A 16,943-nucleotide genomic window follows, 5' to 3' on the forward strand; every position below is an offset into this window, starting at 1 on the left:
ACACCTGCTCTTGCCAAAGTTTGAGCAGGAACCAGCAGTAATAGAACTCGATTAGAGATCCGCAAATCAATCATAAACGCCGAAAGGAGAGAAATAATTACAAGTGAATGTACAGGTAGCTGAGCTGCTACCAGAAATTAAGATCACCAAAATTTATTCCAAAGATAACCAACCAATAGGGACATGAACACGGAGTGCTGCACGGTATAGGTACGTATTTGCCTTACAGCTACAATAGACGTCGTCCTAGACGGGACTAGCAGAACAAGTAGTAATAGGGAGCCTAGTACACACGTACTTGGACGCGTACGTGGTACTACATCACCGCTGCAAATAGACGATGATCTGCTACGACCTGAAAAAGGCACCGTACAATGGCCGACAGATGCTGTGGCAGGTCGATCATGCCGACGGCGGTGGCTTGGCGATGACGACGGGGAAGTCGATGACGACCACCTTCTCGAGTGCGGCCATGAACGTGGCGGCGAACGCGGCGTGCTTCTCGTGGCCCATGTAGCTGGTGAGGTCGTCGGCGGAGGCGAAGGTGAGCGAGAAGACGTGCGTGAAGCCCTGCGTCAGCATCTCCTGGTTCAGCACGTCCTGGCCCCTGCAACAACAGTTCACTAGCTCATTCATCCATCCATCCGTTCATGGAGGCCGTGGAAACATTTGCAATCGGCAGCATGTGCTTAGTCGTGATCCTGGACATGGCAATTATTCAGTAAAGTGATATAGGAAGTAGTCTCTGAAGAAGTTGGACAGACACCTATCTACTGAATGACTGAAACAAAAGCTTGCTCAAGACATTCAGTTCAGGCCTTCTGCTATGTGTTGATACTTAGCAGTTCAGCATGCAGTGTGAGCTTCAAGAAAGGAAAACAAAAAGGGTAACTCATCAAGGTAGGTGTACCACTCGAAGGACTTGACCATGTCCATCTGGGCGACAAGGTCGGTCATGCCTTTGAGGACGTCCTCCACCACGACGCCCTCCTTGAACTTCACCAGGCACAGGTGCTTCACCTCCCCCATGGCGCACCACCCCCAAAAGCCCAAAAGCCCAAAAGCTCCCCTCCTCCTCCCTCCGATGGCTGGCTTTGCAGAGAGGAGTGCCGGTGCGATGATGGATCGTGGCGCCATGATGCCGCCCAATTTAAGGGCGGAGCACCGACAGAGATGGGGTGCGTGGGATCACTGTAAAGCGTGCTCCCAGGCTCAGTGGGCTGAATCATTTCGGCACAGTAAACACGGCGCGCTGGCGCAGTGCAGTGCAGTCTGGAGAAGATGGCAAAAACCATCACTGCTGCTGCTGGTTTGAGCACGCTGACGCGGCTAGATCTAGCACGAGCCATTCGATTGGACCGACCGACATGCACGTACGACGGTGCGTGGGCAGCCATATGATGTGCTTGCCGGACTTGTGCATCTGCGCTCTGTGGATGCAGCAGGTCCCTCCAAGATCGGGTTTGCCTTCCATCATGGTGAGCTGATCTTCCGGCCACCATCTACCAGGGGACTAATCTCAGGTTCAGGGATAAAATCGGGCATCGTCGTACTGTACAGAAACAGGGCATTGGGTTCAGAGCACATGGTGCTACAGCAGATGTATGAATACAACTGTGAGGATGTCTGACTACGCATCCCCAGTTGCACGCTGACAAGATGGCAACAGGTGCTTATCATGCTGTTCAAGAAGAATTTCTACATGCGTACCTGAGCGAGACAGCTGCATCAGCAGTAAATCTCCAGTTAGTTACCCCCCAGAGAAGCGTGTCCATTTCAGATGCTTTTGTCAGCTACGTTTAATCTCCAGTGCAGAAACCATGCCAATGTCAAATGCTCTCATCACATGGCGCTGTTCAAGAATCAAGATTCCCTCCATCCTATTTGCTCATGGCAACAACAGGTAGCAGCTTACAGCAAATGTACTGCTGCTGTAACAATCATCTCTCTGTGGGCTGGGGCTACCACATAAAAATGTGAGAAGACTTTGGATGCAATTTGCTGTTTTCTGTATGACTCAAAAATAATAAAATGCGCTCCCTCTTTTCTTTCTCCAACAAGAAACCTGAATGATTTCTCATATTTACAACAAACCCCTCAAAGCTGAACCTACAACAGCCATCCACCAGTACAGATGTTTCATATTTTACTGGAACTTCGCCCTGCAGTTCTATGCAGAACCGAGACAGCAGAGGCGCCAAAGCAGCTGCTATTTGCAGGGCCCTAGCTGGGTAGATCTGTCCACCTGCTTTCTTACTGTTTGGTTGTTATTTTCAGGCGGGGGGTTAACTTCAGACAAGGCCGTGTTGTTAGCCCCATCCATTGATGGTGCGGATACCACCTGATTCTCCTGGTCGGGCTCATGTCTTGGAGCCTCTGGTGCCCTGGATGAATGTCCTGCGCTGACAAACAGGCAGCGACACGGATCCGATCTTGACGACTCAGGTGAGCTTGGATAGCTGATCACTATGCTGGGTAGTGGAGGAGGTGCGGTCTGTTCGCTATCAGGGATATCAAGCAATGAGACTCTACAGACTGGGCAGGTTGTGTTCTGCTCCAGCCACAAATCTATACAGGCCATGTGGAAATTATGGCTGCAGTAAGGTAGAATGCGTAGCACATCTTTCTCTTCGTATTCCGCAAGACAGATGACGCACCTGCCAAAAAAGATGTAAGCAGTTCAGTGAATAGGTTCAGCGCCATCAAAGATGGTTGCAAAAGAATATCAGCAGAAATGGGAATCAGAATATATCAGCAGAACTGACAACAATAAGTCAGAATTTTCACTTTGATGCAAGAAACGGATGCCAGGCATAGTTACTCTTTTCTCAGAATGAAAACACAATATGGCTTGGACTGAAACTGTTTTCCCTCCATGTTTGATAATCAGATTGATTGTTGCAAGATTTAACAAACTAAAAGCACATAGATATGACAGAAGAATTCAAAGACATGTTTCAAGTTCATGAACTGAAAGGATTCATGTAACTAGGTTGAAGCAATCAAGAACAATTTAGTTTTCTGCTATGCATTCTGCCAGAGGAATGGTTAATCCAGTCCCGATTTCTGTTTCAGCAACCACCATAGGTGAGGTTAACCTACTTGATAACAAAAGCGCCTTATCATCTTATTCAGGAACAGTTAAACATCCATACCCCATTGTTGATATGATTGATCAAGTGGTGCTAGCTGTCAAATAACACTGTAAGCTAAGGGACTTAATGATTCAATTGTCAATGTCCAACATAGCACTATAATTAAGGCGCTGGTACTAAAATATCGCACCGTTTTTCTCTATTCAGGCACCGGAATTCTCAAGGACAAGGCGCCTGCATCCTCAAGGACAACTTCTTTGGTACTGAAAATGTAATCAACATCCTCAATGGCGACCTTTTCGGTGCTGAAAGGCTACCTCCTAACAGGGCGTTGCATCATGAGTAACATTAAGAAACCACAGACTTGGCAAAGGGCACAATGGAAAATGGAAGGAAACACCTAATTTAGTAAAATTTCAGGCAATATGTTGACATTAACTAACAGCAAGTACCAGTAATCATAATCTCAATTTAAGTTTGTTTCAGTTATTAAAAAACACTGAAAACATCACCTCCATATGATGAGAACCCAGTAGAATTTGTGTTAGCTTATATACCATTGTCTACGGCCTAATAAACTTTCCACATTCAACAACCACAAACAACCCCCAAAATAGTACAAGTATGCTTGACAAACATGGCACTACTACTAGACGAACATAACAGTGATACCCACAAGATCCCAGCTAAGCTGATAGTGACATTGACATCTGCCAAAACACCTACAAGCCCCTGATTGCGGCATCCCGATCCCCAATTTGCAGTCTTATTTTTATGACGGGAGGAGGGAGAGATCCCCACTGCGCCCATTCCTGACCCATCTGAGAGTGCCCTCGCAACTACAAGCCCAGCATCCCAATCCCCAATCATGGAGAAATCCTACCAGCTAGAACGTGCGCGATCGGGCATGACAGTTCCGTTGAAGCTGCAATTCCCCAGTGACGAGCTCGGCCACCGGCAAGTAACCAATTCCACTCCAATGCGAAACTCAACCCGACCGCACGTCAAAGGCATACACACGCGCAGCCGCGGCGCCACGCGGTAGATTCGAAGGTTAGTTGCACGGGGCGCTACAGTGGCAAGAGAGGTGGCGTACAGGCACAGATTGGGATCGCCGATGCCAAACCCAGAGCATCGGAGGCGACGGATCACGATCGGCGCGGGGGGGCACGAACGCGGGGAAATGGTGCTGGTACTTACTGGGAATCGGCGTCGGAGGCGCCCCCTGCGGCGGTGGCGAAGGCGCGGGTGGGGAAGGCGGCGACCGCGGCGGGATCGAGGCCGGCGCCGCCGGCGGCGGAAAGGCGGGCGGCGTGGGCAGCGAAGGAGTAGTGGGCGACGGCGAACTGCGGGAGCGACGTGGCGCGGCGGGAGCGGGCCCGGCGGCGGCGGAGGAGCGCGCAGGCGAGGCGGGTGCAGACGAAGACGATGAAGATGACGCTGAAGCAGAAGCCCGCGAGCGCGAGCGCCATGCTCGACGACACGGCGGAGCCCATCGCCGCGGCCTCCGCCTCAGCGCCCCGGGGAAGCCCCTTGCTTCTAGTATCTAGCAATGGTGTGGTGTGGTGTGGAGCCGCGGAGGAGAGGAGCCTTCTTTCCGTATGGTGGTGGGGGGCTGTGCCGATGCGATGCGCACTCGCCGCTCCGAAGGATAATAGCCGCCTTTGCCTCCCGGTTTCCAGTGGCCTGCTACTGCGCTGCCTTGCTTTCGCTTTGCGTCTGCCCGTTCATTCGGAAACCGAAATGTTCGGTGCGGACTGCCCGTTGCAGTGGCGTGTGACTTTTCAGTGTGCGTTTCCATCGCTCGCTCAGATCAAGAACACAGGTGGAATGTGGGTTTGTCAACTTAGATACGCATGGAATGGAATGTCTCTGTAACGTGCACGTTGCTCGTTAGAGCATCAGGCAATGTATGTAGGGTTCTAAAAGAGAGTCAAGGAATGGAGGAGAGGCACTTTGGAAAGCGAAATGTTCCGATAGGATTAGGCCACCACTAGAAGAAAGCAAAAGGAACCAGAAAAAAACGCAAAACTGATGGAGATGCGGGGTATCGATCCCCGTACCTCTCGCATGCTAAGCGAGCGCTCTACCATCTGAGCTACATCCCCGGATGGGACTCTGTCTTCCGCGTAACTTATATATATCTTATTGTCATCTCACACGCACGCCCACAGAATCGCTGGGCCTTCCCCTCACAACGACGAATGGAGGTTGGGCCAACCTGGTGCGGCCGCTCCAGAGTCCAACCCCAACCACGCGAGACGACGAAGAGGCTGGGCCGACAATGGCAAAAGATGTGGCGTTCTCTTGTCGACAGAGCACATGGATTCAACAACTAATAGGCCCGAACCGTCAGCACTGAAGACAGTGATCACTGATAACGCTGCATAGCAGGTACTAGCAACCAAACATCTGGCATATACACATTTGTGTTCGTCCCTCTGATCTCTGAAGCTGGCGGTAATGTCGCTGGCATCTGAACTCTGGGCTCTCTTATCGTTTCAAGCATGGGGCCGGGTCCTCGAAGAATCAAGATGTCTCTCTGTATCCCCTGCAGACTGAGTACGTGCATTGTCTCTCCACAACCGACCTCCTTCAGATTCAGAGTTACCAGCACTCGAGAGAGAGAGGTAGGTGTTCCGAGTAGAGCCATCCCATCCACAGAGACAAACATGCTGGAGCTTGATCCTCCTGATCGCTCGGGAGGGAGCACAGCTACGGGGGAAAGCAGCAGGCGGCCACGTCTGGGTTTGCGTTTGGCCCATCCGTTTGGTCCACTCGCTCGCTTGCTGCTTTTGTCTCGCCCTGCCCGTTGATCGCATGCTTGGAGTCATCAGACAAATCCCATCACGTTGCCGCCATCAGAGTAGGCCCATCGCCCGGTTCGAAATGTCTTCGCCTCCTCCCTGCCACTCGTCTGTCTCCTTGCAAATGTATTATCACTAGCTAGCAAGCACAGTAGCCTGAAGCTAGGGTGGCTCTAATCCTCCAAGCACAAGCGTCCGCCCGGAAATTAGCGCCACGGACCACTGTAGGCCTGATTATTTGACGCGATGAGACCTGTGATCACGAGATGGATCGAGCACCGAAACTGGTCTGTTGACAGGAGGAAAAACAAAGGAAGAAAAAGGAAGGGGGTGTCGATCATGCTCTCCCAGCCGTAAAGCTAGTACTCCTACTGTGCTAAGCATACACCGGGCATTAGGTCAAAGCCACTAATTCAAGGAAAGCAATGGCAATTTGGCACCAGGCTTGAGCTACAATCTACCTAATCAGATCTACTGCTGGAGACAGCAATCAGGGTAGAATGTTCCATGTCCTTGCACCCACGACGGGAGGGATGGAAACAAGATCCCGCTCCGGAGAACAGGGCCTGCATGTTCCCCGGAATTCCAAGCCGTAGTACTATAGTAGGAGGAGAAATATAAAACCGAACGAAATCAACGCGCCTCACGCTCACGGAATCCCGGCCCGGCCCATCACCATCCAATCACCGCGCCCACCTCCCTCCCTCGCGTCCCCTTCAAATTAAAATCCCCATCGCCACCTCCTCTGCCTTCTTCATCTCCTCCCCCTCGGCTCCCCTGCCCTGTCGCCGCAGTCCCCGCAGCACTCCACCACCACCTCGCCGCGGCGAGAGCGGTCGCAATGCCTCCTGCGGACGGCGACGCCGCCGCCGACCTCGCGGCGGACGAGCTGCAGAGCCTCAGCTTCGGCTCCTCCTCCGACCGCTCGCGCTCGCGCTCCGCCTCCACCGTCTCCACCGCCACGGCCTCCTGCTCCACCTCCTCCTCGGGCCCCCTCCACCTCCTGCTCTCGCTCCCTCCTCGCGCCGCCAACCCCTCCACCCCCTCCGCGCAAGCAGTCCCGCGCCTCGGGGCCGTCTCCCTCTCCGACATCCGCTTCCTGCGGCGGCTCGGCGCGGGGGACATCGGCAGCGTCTACCTCGCCGAGGTCAGGGCGAAGGAGAAGCCCAGCGGCGGCGCGGGCGCGGGCGCGGCTGTGGTGGTGGCCGCCAAGGTGATGGACCGGAAGGAGCTGGAGGGGCGCAACAAGGAGGGCCGCGCGCGCACGGAGCGCGAGATCCTCGAGGCCGTGGACCATCCCTTCCTGCCGCGGCTCTACGGCGTCGCCGAGGGGGACCGCTGGTCCTGCCTCCTCACCGAGTTCTGCCCCGGCGGCGACCTCCACGTGCTGCGCCAGCGCCAGCCGCACCGACGCTTCTCCGAGGCCGCAGTCAGGTATGATCCGAGCGGTCGAGCTCCCATTAACATGTTGATTTACATCTGCGATCACGATAAATTCATTCATGCTGTCTATCTAGTGTGCCTCTAGATTTTGATTGCTCTCATATTCAACAAAGGGCATTTTGGGGATTCATCTCTCTCTCCGGGCAGACGTGCAGTTACACACATGAATGCATTTGACGATGGTTTGAATTTTTTTTTCTTTTACGACTTTTAGGATTGATGATCCGTAGGCATTAAGCTAGTGATTCTAGGCTTTTTTGGAGAAGAATCTGGCAGGTTTCCTGCAGTTTTGATTGATTGCCTCGGCGCTCTGTTTTGTTTCCTTTCCTTTGGTGTTTCCTTGTGCCTTTTTATACTTGTTTTTGTTTCCTTTTGTGTGTGCTGTAGTGTAGTTTAAGGATCTAGTGGACGCAGTCAGGCCCCATGTGTCTTCGGTTGGGCGTGCATCCGCCTGCTTCTTGGTTTCCTCTGAAAATGCGTTCGATGATCATGAAAAACACACAAAGTCGTCAGATTATTGCTTCCCGGCCTTTTGTTGGATGCATCCTTTACCTCAAAAAATGAACCATAGAAACATAGCACACAAAAAGAAAAAAAAGGAAGCGATATTATGGGCGAGTGTGACGCCAAGTAGCACGATGAAGATGTTTTTGGTTGAGACTATGTAGAGAGAGAGAGAGAAAATGTAGAGAGAAAATGGTTATCCTGTTTAGTCGTCGGATAAAGAGAGAGAAAATGTAGAGATGTGTGCTGGGAAGACCGGGCACCGCATCATGGATTGGAGCTCACTGTCACAGGCACAGTTCCTTGCTTTTGGGCCATGCTTAGCATGCTGTTACTGTCATCCATCGGCGCCACACAGGTGCCCGCGTTAACACACACAGCCCCCACAGCACCAGTGTTGTTTCCGTCTGCTGAGCCCTCAAGTCAAGCCTGTCAGCCTGTCCATGTGTGGAAGTAAAAGCTGTGCTTGGCAGATGCGCTTGCACGCTTGCTAGCTTAGGTCCTTCCCAGGCGCCGTGCGTATCTGCACGGGCCGTGCCTTTACGAGCTTCTTCCCCAACGGATTTTTAATGGCTAGGTAGGCAAAAATACGTACTGCGTATACATGGCTGTAGTGGTTGGAACTGTGGGCGGTGGCATTACATAACCTGCTGCTGCTGCTACGGCCGCTTAATCGACTGCGGCAGCATCATGTGGTTACGTTCGTCTAGTCAAGGCATCGGTGCTAGTACACATACATGGGCCCTGCTTCCAGAGCACTCTGCTCTGGTAGATTCACTAATCACTTGCAGTCAACGTACTTACATGCTGTCCGTCAGCCATCGTAGGAAATTCCCTGCCGAAATTCCGATCGAATGGCGGTCAGATCAACCAGCAATGATAAAAAGAAAAGAAAAGAAAAGAAAATGCCAATGCCACCCAATCTGGCCGGTTCACGCCGCACGGCTCGAGAGAAATCCAAGTACTCCTTGGCCGTGAGACGCGGCTTCCCACACGTACTACCAACCCAACCCTAGCGTTGTGAATCGCGACGGTACCAGCAGCAACAAACAGCATGGAGGATCGCCATCATGGACAAATCATGGCACATGGCACGGCCGGCCGGGCCGGGACGACAGGCACGAGCGGCGCCCGTGTGCTACGGCGCTGGAACCGTTCCAGGAACATGACACCATGCATGCCTTGCCATCTATCTCTCAGTACTAGGCACTGGCTCGATCTCCACTCCCCTCCTCGTGCGTGCCTTCATTAGTCAATCAAGCAGGCCTTTATTAACCCACATGTGATGCGCAAGAATGACAGCTCTGAAACATACACACCTGCACCGCCTATGGGTGATCATCTGAGCTAGGGCATTTCTTGTAAGGATTAATCTAGTCTAACCCTAGGTAAGGGAATTAACAATTGCATGCACACATGCATGTGGTGCTTCTTCAGTTCTGTTATTTTGTTGCTAGGATGAGTCTAGTCTAGTCTAGTAAACCCAAGGAAGGGATTAACAATTGCCGTGCACACATGGGGTTGCATTCTCTGCAGCATTAAACTAGGACAGTCCAGGCCGCCCAAGCGCGCAACTCCCAACAGCCATGATGTGCTAATTCGAGCACTGTCTCATGCCTTTTTTTTCCGCCTTCGTCTGCTGCCTGTGACCCTCTGCTCCTCCTCTCACTTGAGAGCACTGGAGCACAACACTGGTCAGTGGTGGTGGCGTCCAACATGCCGGCGCTTGATTCAGATACAGGTGCCTCACCTTGTCGTTAGGCGTTGCACAGGTGTGCCTGTGGCCCTGCCGGTGCGCTGTGGCTTGGCCTCTTTTGGTTGTTACAGACATGTGAGTAAAGTCCAGGGCATGCACACGCGCGCTTTTTCAGCATGCACCTGCAGTTGCCAACGACACGCGCAACTTTGCAGCTTCTATCTATGCCCATGCCGAACCAGCAGTAATAAGTTGTTGGTGTGGATGCTTTGCTGCAACACTTGAACTTGATCCAAGCTCAATGCAAAATTTGCAATGATTTTCCAGCCAACAGGTTGCCGCATTTGATTACGCGTGATAGCATTGCTAAAAAGATGAATATTTCGAGCAAAAATTTTAATTGTGGTGACAATCCGTTAAATGATTACTGATGTGGAAATCAGAAAAACGACAGGTTTCATTATGCATGATGCCGGCGCTGCTAAGGCTCCGTTTGGTTCCGAAGAGCTAAACTTTAACCCGTCATATCAAAGAGAATCTTGCTATTTAAGAATATTAAATAAAATTTGTTTAAATTTTTTTTCACATATGGGTGCTAATTCGCCAGACGTATTTAATGAGCCTAATTAATTCATAATTTATAGCTACAGTAACTATCCGCTAATTATGGATTAATATATCTCATTAGATTTATCTTACGAATTGGTCCAGAAATTCCGTAATTAATTATATAATTAGACGTTGTTTAATAAGGATAAGGTTCTCTTTGACGTGACAGACATAAAGTTTAACTTTCCGAAATCCAACACCTCCTAAACGACGAGTTTTAAAGAAAATTAACAAGAGAGACTAGTTAATTAATATTATTGTCCCTGCCACCACAGGTTCTACGCCGCTGAGGTGGTGGCCGCGCTGGAGTACATCCACATGGTGGACATCGTGTACCGCGACCTCAAGCCCGAGAACGTTCTCGTCCGCGCCGACGGCCACATCATGCTCACCGACTTCGACCTCTCCCTCAAGTGCGACCCCACCGCGCCCACGCCGGCCCACGTCATCTCCGACCCGCTCTCCCTCGCCGGCCGCTCCACCGCCTCAACATCATGCACCATCTCCTCGTGCATCGTGCCAACCGTGTCCTGCTTCCAGCTCTTCCCCGGCCGCGGCCGCAGCCGCCGGCGCCGGCGCTGGCGCACCAAGAAGCCGTCGTCGTCCAACGGCGGAAACAGCAGCTTCCCCTCCGGGGGCTCTGGGCTGGACCTGGAGTTCGTGGCGGAGCCGGTGGAGCTGCGGTCCATGTCGTTCGTGGGCACGCACGAGTATCTCGCGCCGGAGATCGTGTCCGGCGAGGGACACGGCAGCTCCGTGGACTGGTGGACGCTGGGCGTCTTCATCTTCGAGCTGCTCTACGGGGTCACCCCGTTCAAGGGCTACGACAACGAGATGACGCTGGCGAACATCGTGGCGCGCGCGCTCGAGTTCCCCAAGGAGCCCTCGGTGTCGTCGGCCGCCAAGGACCTGGTCACCGCGCTGCTCGCCAAGGACCCGGCCCGGCGGCTCGGCGCCACGGTCGGGGCCGCGGCGATCAAGCGCCACCCCTTCTTCAACGGCGTCAACTGGGCGCTGCTCCGGTGCGCCACGCCGCCGTACGTGCCGCCCCCGTTCAGCTTGGGGAACGTGAAGGCTGCTGGAGCTGCTGGCGGTGGCGGTGGCGGCAGCAACGCCAACGATGACGACATGTCGGACGACGACAGTTGTCCCGGCACGCCCGTGGAGTACTACTAGACAAGCCAAGCCAAAGAGAAGCGCCCATGTCCACCTGCGTGTGAAAAGAAGCTGCCCGCCCTGATGCCGTCGCCGGGGCCCGATGAGCAGGCGGCTCTTGTCCGAGCGTCCGGGCCGGCGCGTGCACGTGGTGGGGGATGGACCACGGCGCATGGCGCGCGCACGAGGCAGCCGGGGGCGGGGGACACCGCGCTGTCGCCTCGAGTGGTTGCCGGCTGCGTGTCTCCGAGAGAGCTCGCTCGCGCGCCAGGCGACAATGCACACCCCGTATGAAGAATAAGTTAATGATCTTCTTCCTGCAACTAGCACCATGTCTTAAACATGGCTTCCTCTGTGCTGTGCCATTGCCTGTCCCAGGACAATGTGTAACTTGAGCTAATGTATGCCGGGGTGTTGCTTGGAACGCATGGATTTCATTGGAAATCCTTGTGAAATCTCGTGTTCCAAGCAGGACCTAAGGATTGTACTATGCCATCTCTGGTTGTATCATCCTGGTTACTCCTACTTGCTACTACTAGTAAGATACAAGGCATTGGTCCAACTCGTTTTTCGCAATTGGCAAAGATTATTTGTGCAGTTGATGTGTGTGTTTTTCTTTTCATGGTATGAGTGGGGGGATGGGCGAGGGAGGAAACATTGGCAAGCATGGCTAATGATGCGAGGTCCGGGCTTTGGGCGGCAACCGGCGGAGACGATGATGAGAGCGGCAGTGGGGGGTCATGGCCGGCCGGGGGAATTCACGCCCGCTCTCGTGCGCGCCGCGTTGTATGATGATCACCTGCAACGCCGGCGTATGATCGGCGACCATGTTTTTTTTTTATCCCCCGGCCCCTTTTGCCTTGGAGCAGGGTAAAAAGAGGGGCAGCATGTATGCTCCAAAGAGGTAAAGATGCTGCTGCATACACAGAGAAAGTTACTGGTACCAGCTGGGTAGAAAAGGCAAAGGACTAAAGGCCTAAAGGGCTAAAGGATACACGAACTGCAGTTACAATGATCATGCTGCGCGACGTGCCATCAAATGCACGGCAGTCCACCGCTGACACAGATGAAAAGCGGTAAATCCAAAGAAGATGCTGCTACTTCACCGGATGGAGAACAAACATCAGATGTATATCTAGAGTGGTAAACGGCATCTGAACACAGATACTTCCTTTTTTTGGCTCCAAAAATTTCAAAACCAAAGGTACTTGTCGAGGAAGAATGGAAGATTAAGATTAACGTTCGGTGCTTGACTCGAAAGGGTCTTTTTCGTCCCCAAAGAAACTCCATCATCGACAGATTGGGGCCAGCACGATACTTTTAGGCCTGATACCCTGGTTGGGCCGGCCCTGGGACGATAATTTCAGCCCGGCCCAACCTACGGATTTGCTCTGGTTTGGCCCAAGCTGCAGGGATAGTCATCATCACTAGCACATGAGGAGCGCCATCTGTCTGCGGACAGAACGTTCGGCAATCAAGCTCGTCTGACACATCTGCAAATCGAGCAATTTCATATTCTCCTCTCCCTCGAATTTCCCGCGCCCCGCTGACTTCCCCGGCACCCAAACCCAAGATCCTGCCTGCTCTATCGCCGGCACGCCCCACTTAGCCAGTGTAGTCAGTCACAGCTTGCAGCGCGACGATCGAATGGGTACGCCGGCGGCCGGCGGGTGGCGGCTAGGGAGGTTGCCGTCGCGGGGCCGGAGCAGCAGCAGCAAGCTGACACAGCGGGCCATCAACAACATTAGGTTCGCCCTGCTCTGCGCCTTCGTCACGCTCCTCGTCCTCCGCGGCACCGTCGGCGTCAACCGCCGCCTCGTCTACATCGCCGGCTCCAACGGCGCGCCGTCCGGCACCAACAAGGTCGTCGAGGACATCGAGCGCACCCTCCGCGAGATCCGCGCCGACTCCGACCCCGACCCCGAAGACGACGGCAACAGAGCGACCGTCCCGGCGGCGAAGTACTACGACCGCAGCAGCGCGTGGTCGACGGCGACCTACAGCCTCGGGCCCCGGGTGACGCGCTGGAACGCCAAGCGCCGGCGGTGGCTGCACCTGAACCCGGGGTTCCCGTCCCGCGACGCGCGCGGCAACCCGCGGGTCCTGCTCGTCACGGCCTCGCCGCCGGGGCCCTGCGACACCCCCGCCGCCGACCACCTCCTGCTCAGGGCCACCAAGAACAAGATGGACTACTGCCGCCTCCACGGCATCGAGTTCGAGCACGCCATGGCGCGCCTCGACATGGAGCTCACGGGCGGCTGGGCCAAGCTCCCGCTGCTGCGGCGGCTCATGCTGGCGCACCCGGAGGTGGAGTGGCTGTGGTGGATGGACGGCGACACGCTCGTTACCGACATGGGCTTCGAGCTCCCGCTGGCGCGCTACGAGGGCACCCACCTCGTCGTCCACGGCAACTCGTACCTCCTCTTCCAGCAGCGCTCCTGGGTCGCCATCAGCACAGGCAGCTTCCTGCTCCGGAACTGCCAGTGGTCGCTGGAGCTGCTCGACGCCTGGGCCGTGATGGGGCCGAGAGGCCGCGCCCGCGACGAGGCCGGGAAGCTGCTGACGGCGACCCTCTATGGCCGCCCGGCGTTCGAGGCCGACGACCAGTCGGCGCTCATCCACCTGCTGCTCACGGAGAAGGAGCGGTGGATGGAGAAGGTGTACCTCGAGAACGAGTACTACCTGCACGGCCTCTGGGCGGGGCTGGTCGACACGTACGAGCAGGTGATGGAGAAGCACCACCCGGGGTACGGCGACGACCGGTGGCCGTTCGTCACGCACTTCGTCGGGTGCAAGCCTTGCAGTTGCAGGGGCGGCGGCGGGAGGTCCAGCAGGGGCGGCGGCAACTCCAGTGATGAGTACCCGCCCGAACGTTGCGTCAGTGGCATGGAGCGCGCCTTCAACTTCGCCGACAACCAGGTGCTCCGGCTGTACGGGTTCCGGCACGAGTCGCTGGCGAGCTCCGATGTCAGGCGGGTAACGAACAGGTCGGCGAACCCGCTGGAGGCCAAGGAGGAGGCTCTCTCTTTCTTGAGGAAACCCAAGGACCCGGTTGTCCAGAGCCATGATGTACGCAAAAATCGAAAGCGCAAAGGAAAGAGAGACTCTGTTCTTGACAGAATCCTGAAGAGACTGGGATGGCGATCTGAGTTTTGATCTTTTTTTTGTATGTGTTTTGAATATTCTAGCATTTCATTTTTGCAGTTGCTAGAGGCTGGTTACTTGTTTTTGTTCTGGGTTCGAGACGAATGAATTGGTCCAAGACCAAGAGGCTGGTTACTTGTTTTTGTTCTGGGTTCAAGACGAATGAATTGGTCCAAGACCAAGAGGCTGGTTACTTGTTTTTGTTCTGGGTTCAAGACGAATGAATTGGTCCAAGACCAAGAGGCTGGTTCAAACATAGCAATATTCAGTGTCTTCAGTAAATAACACCTGGTAATATTAAAAAATCTGTACCAGAAACTTTGTGCTACTAAACATGAAATAATTAGAAAAAAGCTGGGAGATAAAAGAAAGGAAAATGGAACACCAAAGATATTCAGAGTCGTGCTTGAAATTCAGGATGGGAGAAGTGAGAACCACCATTGGTCTAAAATATTCAGAATCTGTTCACATATTCTGAACCCTGAAATATCTCTCTGAAGTACTAATTGATCAGATCTCCCGGCTTTGATCTGTCGGTGACACCGTATACACCACCGTATCTCACATAGCACTGATCTGCTGATGAAAAGGATAATCCACTAGGTAACCTTTTTTTTGGATTACATCTCGCATTTGCAGCCCAAATATTGCTGACAGTCTGAAACGAAGCTACTCTAACGAGGATCGGTGCTACAAGTGTACAACTCAGAATGCAGTGTTTTGTACCAGCAAATCTGAAGAATCGATGTGTATTAGTGGCATAATTCACAGTCGCATTGTTTGAACCATACATTTCTTGCCTGTTTCATTTGGTCTGGATACAACTAAGAAAAAGATGCAACAGCAGAACCAGTTGCCGTGTCCTGAACTCGAGTGCGCTAGCTATTGCAGAACTGAAATCTAAGAACAATCAAAACTCAAAGAACTGATCAAAACTCGTACTTCTGCTGAGGCTGCCTAGACGCGCTCGAACTTGGCGTCCATCTTGAGCGCCGCCTCCTTGGCCTCCAGCGGGTTGGCCCTCGGGTCGGTGACCCTGCTGACCTTGGCGCTCACCAGCGACCGGTGCTGGAAGCCGTAGAGCCTGAGCACCTGGTTGTCGGCGAAGTTGAAGGCGCGCTCCATGCCGCGGAGGCACCGGTCCAGCGGGTAGTCCTCGTACCTGCCGCAGGTCTTGCAGCCGACGAAGTGGGTGATGAACGGCCAGCGGTCGTCGCCGAGGCCCGGGTGGTGCTCCTCCATCATCTGCTCGTACTTGTCCACCAGCCCCGTCCAGAAGCCGTGGAGGTAGAACTCCGACTCGATGTGCACCTTGTCCATCCACCTGTCCTTCTCGATGAGCAGAAGGTGGATCAGCGCCGACTGGTCGTCGGCCTCGAACGGCGGCCGCCCCGTGAGGCTCGCCGTCAGCAGCTTCCCGGCCTCGACGCGGGAGGGGCCCCTCGGGCCCATGGGCACCCAAGCGTCGAGCAGGTCCAGCGACCACTGGCAGTTGCGGAGCAGGAAGATGCCGGCGTTGAGGGAGATCCAGGAGCGCTTCTCGAGGAGGTCCGGGTAGCCGTGGATGACGAGGTTGCGGCCCTCGTAGCGCGAGAGCGGGAGCTCGAAGGCCATGTCGGTGAAGATGGCGTCGCTGTCCACCCACCAGACCCACTCCACTTCCGGGTGCGCCAGCATGAGGCGGCGCACCAGCGGGATCTTGGACCAGTACCCCGTCAGCTCCGGGTCGAGGTGCGCCATGTTGTGCACGATGTCGACGCCGTGGAGGCGGCAGTAGTCGATCTTGTTCTTGATGGCCTTGAGCAGGTAGTGGTCGCCCGCGGGGTTGTCGCAAGGCCCCGGCGGCGAGCCGGTGACGAGCAGGATCCGCGGGTTGCCCCGCGCGTCGCGGGACGGGAACTCCGGGTTCCGGGACAGCCACTCGCGGCGCTGGTCGTCCCAGTCGCTCACCTTGGGGCCCAGGCTGTACTCCTTCACCTTGATCAGCGTCGCCGACGACGAGAAGTTGCCGAGGCCGGCCGTCGCGTTGGGGGACGACGACGACGACCCGTCCCCGCCGACCAGGACGACGACGTCGTCGGGCTCGGAGTCGGAGCGGATCTCGGCGAGGATGCGCTCGATGTCCTCGACGACCTTGGCGTCGGCCGCGGCGCCGTCGGGGTCGCCGCTGTTGACGAGGAGGTTGAAGCCGGCCGTGCCGCGGAGGACGAGCACGGTGATGAAGCCGCAGAGGAGCGTGATCTTGATGTTGTTCATGGTCCGCTGCCGCTGCTTCTTGATGCTGCTGGCCCGCAGCCGCCCGCCGCCGCCGGCCACCCCCATGCCGCGAGCTCACGGGTGCACCGGCGCGCCCTGCACGTTCTCGATCGTTGGGAGCTGTGAGCTTGTGATTAGTGCGGCGTGGGGTGGAGCGAGATGTATAGGGAGGGAGGGAGGGAGGGAGGGAGGGGGAGGGTTTTGGAGGAGCAGGCAGGAACGTTGGATTTCAGC

At 54.8% G+C, this 16,943-nt stretch overlaps 5 protein-coding genes and 1 non-coding gene across 7 annotated transcripts; 2 read left to right on the forward strand and 4 right to left on the reverse strand.

Moving 5' to 3' along the window:
• Positions 1-110: 110 nt before the first annotated feature.
• Positions 111-1,694, reverse strand: LOC112887254 (stress-response A/B barrel domain-containing protein At5g22580-like). Of its 2 annotated transcripts, none has more exons than XM_025953383.1 (2): positions 893-1,694; positions 111-607 (listed from the first exon to the last, which is right to left on the reverse strand). In XM_025953383.1, the coding sequence occupies exons 1-2, from the start codon at positions 1,135-1,137 to the stop codon at positions 403-405; spliced, it is 450 nt and encodes a 149-aa protein (XP_025809168.1). In that variant the 5' UTR covers positions 1,138-1,694; the 3' UTR covers positions 111-402. The 2 variants fall into 2 exon arrangements, with proteins under 2 accessions (XP_025809168.1, XP_025809169.1); XM_025953384.1 differs by having other exon boundaries at positions 911-1,678.
• Positions 1,695-1,853: 159 nt separating this feature from the next.
• On the reverse strand, positions 1,854-4,757 carry LOC112887253 (RING-H2 finger protein ATL67-like). The gene is made up of 2 exons (XM_025953382.1): positions 4,296-4,757; positions 1,854-2,657 (listed from the first exon to the last, which is right to left on the reverse strand). Exons 1-2 carry the CDS (start codon positions 4,589-4,591, stop codon positions 2,210-2,212), a joined length of 744 nt encoding a protein of 247 aa, XP_025809167.1. The 5' UTR covers positions 4,592-4,757; the 3' UTR covers positions 1,854-2,209.
• A 373-nt stretch (positions 4,758-5,130) lies between these two features.
• Positions 5,131-5,203, reverse strand: TRNAA-AGC. Its single transcript has one exon. It is a non-coding gene; the product is annotated as a tRNA-Ala (tRNA).
• A 1,445-nt stretch (positions 5,204-6,648) lies between these two features.
• Positions 6,649-11,871, forward strand: LOC112887781 (serine/threonine-protein kinase D6PKL2). The gene is made up of 2 exons (XM_025954051.1): positions 6,649-7,336; positions 10,430-11,871. The coding sequence occupies exons 1-2, from the start codon at positions 6,744-6,746 to the stop codon at positions 11,328-11,330; spliced, it is 1,494 nt and encodes a 497-aa protein (XP_025809836.1). The 5' UTR covers positions 6,649-6,743; the 3' UTR covers positions 11,331-11,871.
• Positions 11,872-12,649: 778 nt separating this feature from the next.
• On the forward strand, positions 12,650-14,654 carry LOC112887780 (probable glycosyltransferase 3). The gene has a single exon (XM_025954050.1). It carries the CDS (start codon positions 12,957-12,959, stop codon positions 14,463-14,465), a length of 1,509 nt encoding a protein of 502 aa, XP_025809835.1. The 5' UTR covers positions 12,650-12,956; the 3' UTR covers positions 14,466-14,654.
• A 534-nt stretch (positions 14,655-15,188) lies between these two features.
• On the reverse strand, positions 15,189-16,862 carry LOC112887783 (probable glycosyltransferase 3). Its single transcript, XM_025954054.1, has one exon. The coding sequence runs from the start codon at positions 16,773-16,775 to the stop codon at positions 15,411-15,413; it is 1,365 nt and encodes a 454-aa protein (XP_025809839.1). The 5' UTR covers positions 16,776-16,862; the 3' UTR covers positions 15,189-15,410.
• Between the last annotated feature and the right edge of the window lie 81 nt (positions 16,863-16,943).

This window comes from Panicum hallii, chromosome 3 (genome assembly GCF_002211085.1).
Source record: "Panicum hallii strain FIL2 chromosome 3, PHallii_v3.1, whole genome shotgun sequence".
Taxonomy (NCBI): domain Eukaryota; kingdom Viridiplantae; phylum Streptophyta; class Magnoliopsida; order Poales; family Poaceae; genus Panicum; species Panicum hallii.